Source organism: Phaethon lepturus, unplaced genomic scaffold, assembly GCF_000687285.1.
Source record: "Phaethon lepturus isolate BGI_N335 unplaced genomic scaffold, ASM68728v1 scaffold51368, whole genome shotgun sequence".
Taxonomy (NCBI): Eukaryota; Metazoa; Chordata; class Aves; order Phaethontiformes; family Phaethontidae; genus Phaethon; species Phaethon lepturus.
In genome coordinates, this window is record NW_010560966.1 from 9,619 (window position 1) to 26,134 (window position 16,516).

Genomic DNA, 16,516 nt, shown 5'->3' on the forward strand with positions numbered 1-16,516 from the left:
TTCAATATCTGTGAAGTCAAATCAGCAAATGCAATCTGCACAGTGTCAGGCAGTGGCTGCAGTGGTAACTTCAACTCTTAAACTTTCATTTCTAACTTCAGCTTAAGCATACTTCAGACTTCTAGACTGCAGTCAGCATTAGTATCTATACTGACTTCTCTGGCACATAGAAGATAAACTCTTTGCCAATACTGGGTTCATCTTACTGATTTCAGATTTTCTTTCTTAAACAAAGTTGCTGCCTCTTGGCATAAAGCAGAACCATATTCTGTGCAACTGGTGCCATTCTTACTTTAAATTCAAGCACTGTTCTATCACTCCAGGGGGAAATTCTGTATTTCACTGAGTCAGACTTGAGCAGAGCACTTGTGCAAGTTTTCTGTACTTCCACCTTAGGTGGCGAGTGTAAATTTAGCCCATGTTGTCAGAGCAAGAACTGACATGAAGACCCAAACCTGTGGAACTAACTTTTACTTCCAGGTCTCCATGCTTATCAGAATCCTTGAAACTTTGGGAGACATCCAGCCACAAAAGATTGGCTCTGGCATGCAAATTCAACTGCAGCTGATTTTAACAGCCTTTAAGGAAAAAATGCAGTAGGTTGAAACTACTCTGAGTCCTTTTTCTTAAGTGCAGCAAGAGCTGTCAGAATGCAAGTGTCCTCTCCAGATTGCTAAATGTTACAAAAAGCTGTAATCATCCAGGACAGACCATGTAGACTCATTGTCACATCACCATAACTGGAAGCAGAGTAAGTTATCTAATCATATGGCTTTTTCTAGAAGAGCAAAACAGGATATTCATAATGAAACACTTCTGTGTGTGAAATTCACATCTTCATCAGATTTTAGGTTTTCCCCTCTAAGGAGACTGACGGTGATACAGATGGTTTGTGTCCAAGGCATATTTCTTTAAGCACTGGAAATTTCAGCCTTTGGTTGAATTGAGTGTTATTAAAGCTAAAGAAATTCCAGTGTTATTCTTCAGTTATTTATATGTGCACCAATTCTATATGTTTTGAAAATCTGCTCATCTTAGCACTTGAAGCAATCTGTAGATCTCTGATTTTTCTTTTGATTCAGTTGTGAGGATAGCATTTACTTCAACCATGACTTCTGTGTCTTTTCAGCAGCAAGAGAGAAAATAGGTTTGTTTTATATCACACAATATAAACTTCTAATTTGGAAAACACTGGAGTGGGGAAAGGGAAAGCAAAACAAAAACAGACTAACACATTACCTTACTGCTAAGAATGCCTCAGTATAGGGTAGAGGCAAGAAAAACATCTCTTTCTACTCAAAGAGCGAGGTTACATTTTTGGGCAGAAGACAAATACAGCTAAAGAGTCTGAGATCAATTCCTTGTATTGTCACCGTCCCCAGGTTAACTCTGTCACTGTCATAAACAGTGTGTAATCAAAAATGATGAGTGGCCAGAGGGTGAACAGTGAGGTGTCATCTGAAGGAACTCATACTAAAAATGCATGCCAATTATTAAGAAGTTTAGGACTCTCTTAGCAATTGAATTTCATCTTTTTTATTGTCCAGTGTAGAGGCTTGCAAAGTTATGCAAGTAAAGGGGTGAGAGAGGGGAGAGGATAAACAGGCAGTCCTAGATTTATCTAGGACTAGCTCCTAGGCTTTGAACTGCCCCTCAGAAATGGTATCCCGATGCTTTAGTATAGTGCTGTGAAAGCTTCAGACCAGTGCTCAGTCAGGGTCCAAAAAGGAAAGCTTAATAAATGCTCTTAAAAAATATTCTTAATGTTCTATTGAAAGTCTTTTTAAAAAAGAAGACAAGAATGACGTTATTGCTGCTGTATAAAGCAGTGGTGTGCCTACATATTGAATACTTGGTTCTGTTTGTGCTTCATCTCTGAAAGCATAAAATGGAACAAGAAAAGGGATGGTAGAAGATAATAAAGATGTATGAGTGATTTCTGTGTAAGAAACAGCTAGTCTCCAGATTCTTCTGCCTAGAAAAAGAGATGGTGTCTGAGGATTGTTCATGTCTTGTCTGATACAGAAATGGGTGGAGGCAGGAGGAAGCATAAAATGGAGCTAGCCAGCGATGAGTCTAAAAGAAGCAGAAGGATGATGAGGAACCATACTTTTGGTCTGACACAGTATGGTCATTCTTATGTTTCCATTAAAAAAACAAACAAACAAAACCCACACCCCTATAAATGTCCAAGAGTGCAGAATGGAATTTTACAGGTTTTTCCATCATACAGAAGAACCATAGAGAAGACAGGACTCTACTACAAGCGAAATGCAGCCTTTTCAGAATAGTTAAAGCATAACATCTTTGAAACTAATTAGAAATGTTTTTAGACTTTGCTATGTAAAATTCAGAAGTATTTTGTTTCTAGCTTTAAACAAATAGCATGAAATATTGTCTGGATCTCAAAGTGCTTGACTTTCAGGAAGTTGAAGTACCACTGCTGGCGAGTGACACCTTTTTTGCTGCAAGGACCTTTTGGGGAACCTTGCTTTTCTGTGTAATTATTCTGAGGTTCAGTGGTGATTTAGAGTTGGGGAAGGAGGAAGGCAGATTCTTTAATTAAACACTACTGATCCCAAGTCTTGGTATCTTAAGGCCTAAGCTCTTTTGATGAACTTTACCTTTGAGGCACTGAAAGGATAGATGGCAGGAAGTATAAGGGAAGAAATAAGAAATCATTAGGCGTAGTTTGGGACAACAATTGTACTATCTGGCATGAGAAAGTCTCAGACTGGATGGAGGTCAGCCATTTTGTACTATGGCCAAAACCACAGAAAGCAGTCTGGCATTTTTGGTATTTGTGTATGCAATTTAAGACCATGCTTAAAGAAACACTGAAGTTAGGATTTAACATTTCGCTTTCAGTCTTGGCCATTCCGCTTCAAATATGTGCTCTAAGATAGAGTGTTTCTTCTTGTTGTTATAAAAGTGTGACTGATACTTAGGGTAGTTTTATATTAAATCTCCCTGCTAATTTAATCTTTTGAATCCATATTGATTCCTGCATGGCTTCTTCATCTGCCAATTCTATTGCTTGTAAGCATTTGCACCTTCAGGTAAGCATGTAGCTACATGTTCCAAAAGGTATAGGAAAATTAAATGCATTTTATTATTATATTTCATGGAGAGAGGAAAACTTAAATTCACAGTTACTTTATTTTGGAAAAGCTGTTTTTTCTACTGTCTGTAGCAATTTTGATTCTTACCTCTCATCTTTCACTTTGTCCAAGTCAACATTCTGTGTGTTCTCTCTTGCTGCTCGTGGCCATTCCAGTCATTCCTGTGCAAAGCTGTGATCCCCTGTTCTTCTTTACTTCTCACCTCCTTGCTCAGTCTATTGAGCTTTTCCATCCTGGGCTCTTCCTAGTTACATACACATTAATTGCTTTGGTCACCCCTTGTCGTTTGGCCTTTTGTTGGCTGCTCATCTTTCTCAATATGTGTGTGTTGATTTGGATTCATAGGAGCTCAAAGTGCATTTTGTACAAGGAAGGACAAAATAAGATGAGATCCCTCAATGTGGAAGAGAGGCATCTGGGGAGAAAGATATGTTGGAGATCTGTAAAACCAAGAATGTTGTGGAGAGGGTGGATAGTGATTGTTTGTTCTGTATCTCCCAGTAGAAGAACTAGGAGGCTTGTGAATCTGATGGGAGAAGGGAGGTGCAGAAAATCCAGGGAGGTGATCTGTTGAGCTGTGGGTTTCGTGCTTGGGAATTCTTGCTTCAGTGTTGTGAATGTCAAAAGTTTATGGGTGGTAAAGGGACAAACACACAGGCTTGTGGGGGGGAAAAAGCTGTTGATGGTCACTATGGAGAACCACTTTGGTAAGTCTTGGCACTGCAAACTTTTGGAACTTAAAAGGAAGTTCTTTGGAACTTCTTCTCTATGCTTGCCCTATCCTTTTATTCTTCCCTGCACATCTGCTTTGGGTTCCTTTTATCAATGCATGATACTGCATTGGCAAGCTGGATTTGACCCAGTAGTGTGCTCTTACTCTCTTAGTAGAACTTTGCATTAAAATAATTAGGCCTTTTAAGCATGACCAAGCATGTTTCTTCTTCTAAATCCCTCTCTAGCATTTTATCGGAGTTCTTTCTATGACTCCAACAAACTTGATCTGGATTACTGTTATGGAAATCTTCAGGTCCAAAGCTGACATTTTGTGAATGTATAAGAACTCTTTCCTATGTTGGCAGTGTAAAGGATTGACAGTTTTAGATGCGTGTTGCTGCTGACCTTTCTATAGCAATATAGTGCCTAGTTACTGTAGGCATGGACTTGGGACTTCTTCAGCATAGACTGCTCATGCAGTGTGTGCAATATAGTTAGCACACACATAAAATGGTAGCAAATGCTAAAGAGAGAGCACAAAAGTGCAGTACTGTTCTCGAAGATAGGCATTGGTCTATGTAGACCACTTATCCCAAGCATTGCCAATCTGTCAGGGTTTTGAGAATGAAGAAGTAGGTACCAAGTGTTTAGAAGCAGCTCATTACAAAATGTGAAGGACAAAGCTGGATGAAAAAACCCCTCATAGTACCTGTTTAAATGTGTAGTGCGATACTGGAGAATCCTCAGTGCATTCGCATTGTCCCCTGTTGGCACATAAATATATTTGAGCCTTTTTTCTCCACATATGTCCATTGTAAGGCAAGCATCCATCTTGAGAATTTTTGTCTGCCTTGTCATTTCAACCATGCGTGTATCTTAGTAATTTTCTCATGCATTGTGCCACAAACGTTAAAAAAAAAATCAATGCACAACCAGCCAAACAAAAAAACACAAAAAAAATCACACTAAACACCCCCCACTCCCTTCAAATAAACAAAATCAACCAAACCAAAAACCAGTGCAGAACAAATTGCAGTTTACCTTTCTTGTTTTCTGATGTTGAGCACTGTAATTTGCATCCTTAGCATAATTGCAGTTATTCTGGTTTTAGTTCATTCCTGTTTTGAACTTGAGATAAGTTTAAAGTGCAAAGGTGAATATAGAGTTTCTGTCTTCTTCCCAGCTTCATCAGTAAGGGATCCTTCTGTATCTGATTGTTCAGGCTTTAAAAGTGGTTTGTCAGTTATTCTAATAAATCTCATATGACTATTGTAATTTCCACAACTTTTCCAAATATCTGCCATTTTGGTTTTTCTCTGTCTCTCCACTCTTGACTACTTGTCTTCAGAATGTGTAACACTCTGGCCCAGAAAGATTTCCTAGATGTTTGCCCCCTCATAGGTAATAGCAGAAAAGAATCTTTAAGGAGAGCTTGTGAATCTAAACAGTAACATTTGATTTACTTATTTTTGTTTTAATGAGCAGGTACAGGATTGTTGAGCTGTTCATCTAATGAAAATTTCAAATCTTTTGCTTCCTTAAAGAAAGGCAACAGCCTTAGAGGAGGCCCTGAGACAACATTCCTTAGGACATGATTTTCCTGAGAACATACCTGAAAAATCCCTAAAAGACAATTCCTGAGCTATGGGTTAATTGGGCGCTGTGGATGTGTCCCTGCAGTACTTCATAATCATAGAGATGCCAATTTACTTATCCAGATCTTGTTTCAAGGATATTGCTGAACAGAGGACTCATTTGCTTTGCAGAGAGCATGAAGAGTAATGCTAGCTTCTTTAAAATTTTAGAAGTGTGTATCTTGGTCAATTTAACCTATTTAGCTGTGAATTATATATGATAGTGTTCTATGGCTGTGGTCCATGTGACTTGAATGACCTCTTAAAAAACCTCAAATCCTGACACCTGCAAAGCAATAAAGTGTCTGTAAAGAGAGAGATTGATGTCATGGTAATATAATTACTTTAAATATACATGTTACCCAACAAGAGCAAAATTAATTGCAACTCTTCATATACAGTATTAGTCTCCTACCCTGCTTTATCTCTGCCTTTAGTCCTTTCCTCAGCCCCGTCTGTGCTACTTGCACAGCCTTGCGAGTGGTGGGCACGTCTGGCGTTGCCATATGCTTTTTCTTGCTGGTTAGAAGCATGGTAGGAAGCCTGTCTCGTGGGTTTAGCTGGAATCCATGGGCTCTGGTAGGTAATTTCTGGGTTTTTCCTTAAAAAAAACACACAAAAAAAAACCCCAAAAACAAACCCACAAACAGAAGCATGTTGGTTCTGAGTCTATGATTTTCTAAAGTAGGAAAAAAATAAGGAAATAAAATATATTTGCAGATTACTTCATACCACCGTATGCTTTTTTCCTTTTATGAACAGGTAAGGAAAAAGGCTTTGGTGGCTTCCAAGATGAATATATGTTGTGAGATCTTTACCAGAGAATAATTAATTGGCAGTGGACAACTGCTGAGGGGAAACTGTTAATCAGAGAGTACATATTAAGTGCCAAGACATGACTTTCTTTTTCTTGGTTGACATTTAAGCCTAATGAAATCTGTCCTGCCATGTTGCATGAGAGTGAGCTGACTACCTTCCTTAGAGTTACATTCTGCTGTAATTGTAGAGTAATTGTTTGGTATTTTTGCCTTTTTTTTTTTTAAAGACATTTTAAAAACATTTAATTAGTTGGTGAATCTGGTAACAAAACAATAATATAATGTAGTAATTTTAAGTGAAATTTTACAGTGATACTGAATTTAGTTGTGCTTTTTTTTTTTTTTTTCCACTGGAGTTGACTGAAACTTAGCATCTGTCTTTTAGGACTACACAGTGAAGTAAGCCATAAGAGGTACTAAATTGTCCCTATGCCTCCTTACCTTGGGGTGTAAGTTCCACTGCGGTGCTGTCACTTCTTTAGTCTCATTCCCTAAGAAAGAGAGGCCTGTATGACTACAGTATACGTTTTGTTTCTTTCCACCTTTATTATATTTAAGATCTTTACTTCCCTGACAAATAGCATTTGAAGTCAGACATCAGGTTTCAAAGTTAAATTAATTCTTACAAGTTTTGTTTAAAGATAACACAACCCCCACTCCCAAACCCAACATTCCCACAAAAACCCTAGGCAGGGAAGAGGTGGGTTATTAATCCCTGTCAGCCAGGGAAAGGAATGTAATACCCTTTCTCCTTTCGAACACCAAAGTGACTAACATGCAAATCTATAGGGTTCTGTACTTCATTGTCTCAGCTGCTCATGGAGAGGTCTTGCTTGCTTTGTATTTTCCAAACAAAATCTCTTTGAACAGAAAGGAATTTTTTACATTATATTGCTATATATATGTATTCAGCTCTCAGTTTTGCAGCTAAAAGGTTAGAATTAATGTTTCCTGTCCTGTGCACTGCTTTAACAAGTCTAAAACGTATATCTCCGCTATGCGATATGATCATTATGGTGGTGTCTGTCTTTTTACAGGTCTTTTCATTTACCAAATATAATCAAACTGTTTCAGTTGACGGATAAAATAATGTTGTTCACAGTAAGTTGCTCTTGTAACAAATTCTAGCACAAACAGTGTTTGCTGTTTTTATCTTCAGAATGATTGAGGAGAGTGGGAAGAGGAGGAGGACAATGGCAGAGAAGAGACAGCTGTTCATGGAAATGAGTAAGTAAAAAATTTGAAGACATAATGTCATTTATTCTTTACTGAGAGCATCGCTTTGATAGTTTTACCAGTTCATTTACATCTTGTTTCCACAAGACCATTGCCTCATCTAGTGAAAAGCATCCTGGGTGCTCCTGGGTGCTGGTCAGGAGGAGAATGCAAGAGATGGGTCACAACTGTCTAGGAAGTCATTAATTTCTAGGTTTTGTGAAGGTCCTTTTTTAAGAAACATACACATTTATCATATATGGCGATATCTTGAGTTCGTGGAAAACTATTAAAATAAATAATGAGAACATACAGATCACCTTTTACCTTAAAAAAATTATGCCACAATGCTAGCACGACTTGGAAGAGGAACAGTTTGAGGGGTTTGGGGAGTTGTTTTTTGTACAGGGCCATTCTCTGAAAGAGAGACTGTAGTTGTTACTAGAAATCAAACGCCTGTCCAGAGAGAATATAATTTAAGGGAATGAGACATAACCTTTTAAAAACAGATATGTGGAGCTAGTAGTAAAAGATTGTATGTTTGCATGTCATCATGTTATTTTACTTTCCTATAGGAACACAGGACTGAATGCAACTCCTAGGTTAGGCAAGCGTGTCCTATAATTCCGATTACAGGCTGATGAGGTCTATCTTAAAACAGATAGTATATTTGTGCTACTTTTTTGGAGGAATTTTAGAGTAACATTCTTACTGTGGTTGTAAGCATCTTTATAATTTCAGAAACAGTTTCACTCCTGGCTAATTTATATCTGCTTCTTCTTATCGGAGACTGGTCTTGGATAGTATTTCTTCCTGCCTTCCCAGCCTACTTTCTGTTTGAGTTTATAGTCATGTCCCTTTTTGGCTTGTTCAACATATGGCACAAGCTCACTTCTGCAGTCTCCCTGCTGTACACCTCATCTCCTGTTCTTCTCTGCCTCTATTCAGTTTTACTTGTGCACAATTCAGTCACCTTTGCTCGATATCCTGGGTGAAATCTCATTAGAACCTTGTAAAATGACAATAGTACATCTCTACTAGAAATGCTTTCACTGATGCATCAGAGTATTACATTTGTCTCATCACTTTAAAGTGTTGTAGTCGTCTTGTGATCATTTAGTACAAAAAGTGACTTGCTAGTTTTTAGCTTTAGTTAAATTATTAAAAATATTTGGAATTCATCTGATTATACTAGGTGTCTCTGTGCAGCTGTGGTTCTTGCTATTGATTATCAGTGAAAGTGCTGATGTGTAGACATTCTGAACTGCCTTTCTCTGTAAGGCTCTTTAGCATATCAGTCTGAGAAATCTAAGGTCTTCAAGCTTCACCTGTCCTGTGGCGGAATATTTCACTATAAAGTGAACACATAAATGTTTCCTTTCTAGGTGAGCTTCATACACAGAGTAGATGTACGATGTGTAAAATTGATGCTTTCAGTGACTATTTGTTGTTGGTCAACATACAAATTTGCTGAGGTGTTTAGATAGTTGTTCATGTAAGACAAGAGTAGACTTTGGCATTCATCCACACTGGACATGCTACCCAAGGATGTATTTGTTGATTTTGCAGTACTTATGGAGCTGTCTGTTAGACAAGAATTCTGTGCAAGCTATTCTGATTTCTCTGAACTGCAGAATACATGTGGAGTTTATTGTATGGAAGGCATGTAAAGAAGGTGGAGCCAGACTTTTCTCAACCCAGTGACAGGGTACAAGGCAATGGGCACAAACTGAAACACAGCAAATTCCATCTGAATGTGAGAAAAAACATTTTTATGAGCAAAGTTGTGGATATCCTTGCAGATATTCAAAACTTGACTGAATACAATCTTGGGCACATCGCTGCAGCTGACCCTGCTTGAGCAGGGAGGTTGGCGTAGATGATCTCCAGCAGTCCCTTCCAGCCTCAATTATTCTGTCATTCTAAGCCATATAGACTGTCTTGAAAACACATCCCATTTTATCTTCAGATATTTTAGGAGAATGACCTTGTTGAAGCTTTTGTGGTAAGAACAGAAAATGGATTACTTTTTGGTTTTGCATGTGGCTGTTAAATGTCCACATATATATAAATGTACACACATGTATATTTTATATACATATATTTTCTATAGACAAAGCATTTTGTCAAGACTCATGGTCTGTGTAAGTGCTTTCTGTGGTTAGAAAGACAGAAGTACGCACCCTAATTGAGAGTTTTGAAAGAATATTGCATAGAAAATACAAAACGAGCTATTTTGTTGTAGCCTTGGATCTGAATACTCCAGCTTATGTTACCTGGCCAAGTACTTTCCTGAAATATCTGAGAGACTCGTTTTCTAAAGATGGTACTGTGAAATAATCCACTTAAGTTTGTTGCACCATACTCTCAAGCAGAACACTCCTCAGATGTTGGCTAGCCTAGTGCCGCTCTTAGGTAAGCTGTCATGGGGAGCTTTGGATTGGGAAATTGGTTGGCCTCCTCACTGATCTTGCGAGAGTGTTTTCACCTCAAGATCTACATCAGTGATGAAGAGAAATAATCCTTGTGTGTCACTTTCAAGACACAGTACATAAGAACGAGCAGATGCTTTGGCATGTGTGCAGATGCTTTGGCATTGTATTTGTGAAATTGTAATGAAATACCTAAAAGATAAGAATACTTTCTTAAATTTGCAACTGTGAGTCAGTGCGTGCATACACAAAGGTAATTCAAATGAGGTATTTGCAAGTTGGTTTCTGAATTCACAATGTAGGAGGGAATAAGTTATCACCTTCGAGCAAGAGCCCCCCGATACAGCAATCAGATACTTTCTTCAGGAGGATGTGGGTTTGGTTTTTTGTGTTTGTTTTTAAGTACCTTTTAGAAGTCTGGATTCTGTAAGTCACATTTATCCCCATTTCTCAGTACTCTACTCGTCTATTCTCTGGCTTTTGAGAGAAGTAAGAAAGACTGCAGCAGATCCTGCTTTTACGCACTCCCGTGAGAATACAAGAGGCGCAGGAGCCATGTGCATCCATGCCATTGTCCACGTGCAGCTGGGTTGTTTCAGACTACACCTTAGAGCTATATTGATCATAGGACGTAGCTGCTAATGGTGTTGAAATGTGAGCCATTTAAAAGGCATTTTGGTTTATGATTAATGGGACTTTCAATAGTTGACTTGTTGGCTGCTTCCAAATTAAAATGATTGATGCTGGACTTTAAACCAGTATCATTTATCCCCTCAACATTTATCATCTCATTTGATCAGTATAGGAGGTACACAGGTTTGTTTGGCAGAGGGTTAACGTAACTTTCTGAAGTTGCCCAAGTTTTTATTGTTCAGAGCAATTGCTGGAACTGGTAGATGTGGTACAGACTAGTGATAGATAATAGCATTCAAATTACACATCTTGAGGTGGGAGGTTGTTGGTGAAGATAAGATTGTTTTTTAATTTTTTTTCTTCTATGTTTTTTCTTCTCTCTCTTACCTGATTTGGGAGACCAAAAGCATGTTCTGATGGGGCTGCAATGCAGATGGTGGTAGGAGGAACACCCCCCCTTTTTCTTTGTCTCTTGTGTACATGTCTTCCAACATCAGTTGCAATCCTCTTCCTTACCCACCTACCACCTAATTCTTGCTTGCTTTTAAGGTACTTGTATCAGTCTCAAACTTAGGTCAGTTTATAATACACTGCTGAAAATCACTTTACCACAAGATACCTAATGAAAATCTCTGTCATGTTTGTGTGACAAAGATGATGTATGTGAAGAAACACTCATGCCGTTTTTGAAGTAATTCTCTCAGATAAGCTGAATGTTACAGAGGAAAGAAAAACACAAACTTTTTTTTATTCATAGGAGCACAGAATTTTGATGTCATCAGACTTTCAACGTATCGAACAGCCTGTAAACTGCGGTTTGTACAAAAAAGATGTAATCGTAAGTTATAATTACTCCTTATCTTCAAAAATTTCTCATGCATGATTGTTTCAAATATTCTACCCATGTGAATTTTAAGTATAGCAAGAGTAAGCAAACATTTTATCAATGGTAGTTGTTACTTAAACAGAGGTTAAATATGTAATTAAAAACAGGCCGTGATCTTTGTCCAATACTCTATCTTCAATAGATACTAGAGTATTCTTTAATGTTTCAAAAATTTAAAATATATGGACCAGCCTGACTTACTTCAGTTGCCTTAAGTGTTGGATGCAGGCAGCCTCAAGCCATTTGAGCTCTTACTCCATCATGGTGTACTGCAAACCACCTGACAGGTAGGCACAGGCATGGGTTTGGTGATGCATAACACAGTCACTAGCATGAAAGTGTCTGGATCTGATCATGGTGACATATATGAAATGTAGCAACTGTACAGAATTCTTTCAGGGCATACTAGTCAGAGTACATTTTCTCATTCTCTTCCATGGTCCTTTGACCTTGGGTAGCTCACCAAAGCACAGATTAATGCAGGGGTGGATAGGTGATACGACTTTGCATTCTGCTACCAGTGTTGAATTGGACAAAGCAAAAAACGGAACAGACCAATGTATGCAGGGATAGGTCCCTCCTCCCAGAGAAGTGGGATTAGCGTGTGTCTGGTGTGGAAGAGGGCAGAATTGCTGATGAGTCCTGTAAAGGACGTGTGCAACTGCACGCTGCAAATTGTAGCTCCTCCGTGGTGCAGCTGACCCCGGGATGCGTGTGTTTCTTGGGGCTGTTGCGGCAATACCTGCAGTGCCGTTAACTTGATGGATGGCTTGCAACTTTTTAATTCCTGTGGAAAAGTGTTAGTTCTTGTCTGTAATTCACGCTTCTGAATTAAAAATCTCTCTTAATCAGTAGAGAGGTATTAAGAAGTGCTAATTATAGTACATTGCACACTTTGGGCCCAATTCACTGATGCCGTGCATATGCCTTGAGTACCCTTTACCATATGAGTAGGTATAGATGAGGCTGTGCCTTTATGATCTTTGTCTGGACCACATGGTGATCCAGGGGCATATGCATGGTGTGAATAGGTAGCTTGGCTTTTATCACTGCGTGTTTTTTATGTGAGAAATATAAAGACAAGTTTCATATAAGCAAAGTTAAAGATCACACTCTTACTTCAGACCCTTTATTGTAAGTTAAGGAAGGTAACAAGAGAGTTATGAAGTTAGCAAATAAGTCTGTCCTTTAACTATAGGATCACATTCAGTTTGGACTGATGGATCACTGTTGATCCTTAGATGTCTTCTCCCACTATCATGCATACCTTTCAAGCTTTGAAAAATTTTAAAATATATTATTTAATGTGGTTCTGCAGATCACTTACTGTGGTTTTAGAAAGCTTTTTGTCTACATCATTAACACTTCTTAGATATGCGGTAAGATACAACAGGGTAGTTTAGGGAAATGCTTTGGAGTTCTAGAACTATGTTTACAAAGCATTATGCTCTGGACTTGGCAACTGGATCAACTGGAAACAGTCATAGTTTAACTGGAACATCAAGTTCCTCCTTCAGAACTGAACTAGTAGTCAGCAGGAGGATGTTCAAAATTATTGTAACAAATTTGTAGTGGATTTAGAATATGGCTGACGTCTTTCTCAAATGAAAATATCTAACTCTGCTAAAACGCACTGCATGATGACAGAAGATCGCTTTTCTCCTTTATGTATTTTTTCTGTTGGGGCACCCAGATGTTGAAGGGTGGAATAAAAGGTACGCAAGGTGTCTGGGCACTGCTCTGTTACTTTAAACTAGCTGACACAAGCTATGAGTATGAATATCAAGACTCTGTCTCTCACTTTGAATACGAATAAGTAACTGTTCATTCCAAAATAAAAGCTAACATACTATTCAGAAACAGTACCATAAAAGTAAGCTTGCATGCTTTACAGAATAGAAGTTAATTTTTTTTCCTTTATTTTTAGTTCATCTTGTAGATATCTGGAATATGATTGAAGCCTTCCGAGATAATGGCCTTAACACTTTGGATCATAACACAGAAATCAACGTGTCTCGACTAGAAACAATCATTTCATCCATCTACTACCAGCTAAACAAACGCCTTCCTTCTACTCACCAAATCAGTGTAGAACAATCCATCAGCCTCCTCCTCAACTTCATGATAGCAGCATATGACAGGCTAGTAACTCCTCTAGTTATATTCTTAAACTAATTTTCTCTTTTAGTTAGATGAATGCAGCCAACAACTGCATGAGTCTCTGACAAACTGTCCGCATGCTACTTCTCAAGTTCATGAAATTGTGTGTTGCACATACGCACACGTATATTTAATATCATAGTAGTGCCTGCAGAGATTTACATTGCCACAGCAGCAATGCTTTGTCTTAAAAATTGTTTTATTAAGAAAGACGAGTTAGTGCCTTCTGGAACTTGCAGACTGCTGTAAGCCGTGTATCTGAACTGAATATGAAGTGAAACGGTGTTCTGCAGACTGCGATAGAACATAATGTTAACCTCAAGGTGGTACAGCACTGTTTTAAAAAGTGAAAGTGTTTTATTGAATCTTGATCAACACGACCATTTTATAGTGCTACCTTGTTTTGAGAGTCAGCTTGGATCCTATTCTAACATTCTGTGACCCCATAAAGGCTGATTCCCATTTCTTGGCTGGAAGAAGCTTGGTTTCTTGTTCAGGGTACTGTCTAGGCATTTCCTTGTGTCCAGTTTTATAAGTTTCTTTGGCAGCCTCTTTCTTCAGGGTTCGGTCTGCTGATCTTCTTGAGTAGGTGTGTGTCTGTGGGTTTTCTGAGTAGCAACTGCAGATCTTTCACTGTTGTTTAGCACGTCTTTTTGTCTTATCTTTCTCAAAATCAGCTATCAGCTATTATTTCAGTCTTATCTTTCTTCTGCTTTTGCCCTCTCTCCTAGCAGTAGAGAAGAACTGCTTGTGGCCAGGAAGCTGTCACAGAGATGGAGGAGTTTTACCCAAGACAATCTGCAGCACTGAATATGCCAAATACTTGTTCTGTTTGTAATGTCCGGATCTTGATCCTTTCCTAATGTGACTTCTTATGGTCACCAATCAGAAGCTAGGTTTCCCCCAAAAAAGTTCAAGACTTCAGAACAATCCCTGTCTCATTAAGGACAGAGAAAAATAACATTAAGGAAGAGCTGCTATGACAACACAATCAAACATGTATTTTTCTGTTCAGTTGTGATTTGGTATTAGTTGTGAGACAAGTTGTAAGTGTTAGCTGATGGTTTTAGTTATTCTGAGACAGATCACACTAGCAAATACAGACTTTAAAAATAGAAATGGCTATGTTTTGGAGAGCTGTCTCAAAAGATTGAGGCTTTAGTTGGAGGTATGTTTTTCTCCCCCACTGCCCCCAACCCTGCAAGTTCTGCCTCTTCTGGAACCCAAGCAGCACGCTCGATCCCAGCACAGTGTAACAGCTTCTGTTTAGCTTCCTCTATCTGGCATGGGGCATTGAGAGAGAAGCTGCAATGCTGTGCTGCGTTGTGCAATGGGAGAACCAAGAATAAGAGGAGAAGCAGGGCTGAGGCTCCCTCTCCAGTAGTTCATGAACATGGCAGACTTTTATTAAAAAAAAAAAAAAAAAAAAAAAAAGTACAAATCTGCGGTGGAATTGCATCATTGGGGTAGCTGTGTGGTTGCTTAAATGCACGTAGTCCAGTAGCTTCTGACGAGGTGGTGCTGGTGATTACATCACACAGTCATTAGCATTCTACCAAGCAGGTACAGGGATCAAAGATTTGACTAGCATCCTCCCCATGGAAATGTTTAAGTTAGAGCTTATGTTAGGTACGTATGAAAAATGCTCACAGTGAACACTTTGCTGACAGCCATAGAACAACACTGGTCATGGTGCAGAAATGATGGCTCATACTGCGTCCGTGGTGAGTGGTGAGGATGAACAGCTTTGGTATGATGTTCTTCGCTGCTTTCTTCCACCGAGCTTTCCATGGGTGTTTGACAGTTTATTCCTGGTCTGTTTTTCCCAATAGCCTCTCACAGCTTTTCTAAAGTCCCTGACGTATTACTGGCACCCCAGAGTAAACGTCTCATTCCCTGACCCCATTTGACTGTTTCAGAGCAGTCAGGTTTTATTTCATTTATTTCAGAAATCGCATTTGATTTGACAGTGGGTTTAGCTGCTCCAACTTCTTTTTTCTTTTTAAAATTGTAGGTATCAAACCACACTCTATGCTGGCAATAAAGCAGCATGCAATAAGGGGGAGGGAGAGGATGGCCAACAAATGAATGAGAAAGTGAGTTTGCAAGCCAAGCATGGAGTCGTGCAATTAGGAGGAACCTTGTAAATGGCACAGCAGAGCGGGAAGGGGCATATGTGTATACATAAGGAAATGCCTACAGATCAGCGTTATGCTCAGGTAACAGGAAGCTCTCAGGCCTTTTCTGGGAAATCAGCATGAGGTGCCTCTCTGAAGTGGCTGTGCACTATGGCGTGCAGCATGGGGAACAAACAGGAGGATTGAGAGCTCAGATTCCTCTAGAGAGGACACGGTGGGAGAGCTGGCACAACTGGAGTGCTGCCATGGGTTCTTTAGAGGGACAGACGCGGAGGGGGAGTTGCCCTTTACGTGAGTGAGCGGCTGGAGTGCATGGAGCTCTGCCTGGGGACAGATGATGAGCCAGCTGGGAGTTTGAGTCAGGATTAGTGGGCAGACTGACATGGGCATCATTGCTGTGGGCGTCTGCTACAGACCTCCTGGTTAGGAAGACGTAGAGGATGAGGGTTTCTTCAGGCAACTGGAAGAAGCCCCATGTACACAGGCCCAGGCTTTTTAAAAAAGCCCCGCAGTTCTAGTTCCAATCCTGAGAACTCCTAATCGTTACAGGAGTTTCAAAATCATATTGAAAATTTTGCCCTTTTTCCTTTCGATAGCGAATTCAGTAGATTGAATAGCATTGGTATAAAAATCGATTTTGACAAGTTGCTCAATAACTATACATCTAGCAGATTGCAGGGGGAGGAGTTTGGGATTTTTTCTTGATTAATAAACAGAATGTTAGCGGAAGCAAGCCTAATATCCGAAGGAACCATAAAATACCT

The 16,516-nt window shown here is 39.2% G+C and overlaps 1 protein-coding gene across 1 annotated transcript; it reads left to right on the forward strand.

The window, feature by feature from the left end:
* Positions 1-7,448: 7,448 nt before the first annotated feature.
* LOC104625999 (dystrobrevin beta-like) lies at positions 7,449-15,710 on the forward strand (the record flags this gene model as incomplete). The annotated part of the gene is made up of 4 exons (XM_010293805.1): positions 7,449-7,515; positions 11,326-11,406; positions 13,382-13,595; positions 15,629-15,710. Coding segments are annotated over exons 1-4 (444 nt in total), but the record flags the coding sequence as incomplete, so codon positions are not given.
* Between the last annotated feature and the right edge of the window lie 806 nt (positions 15,711-16,516).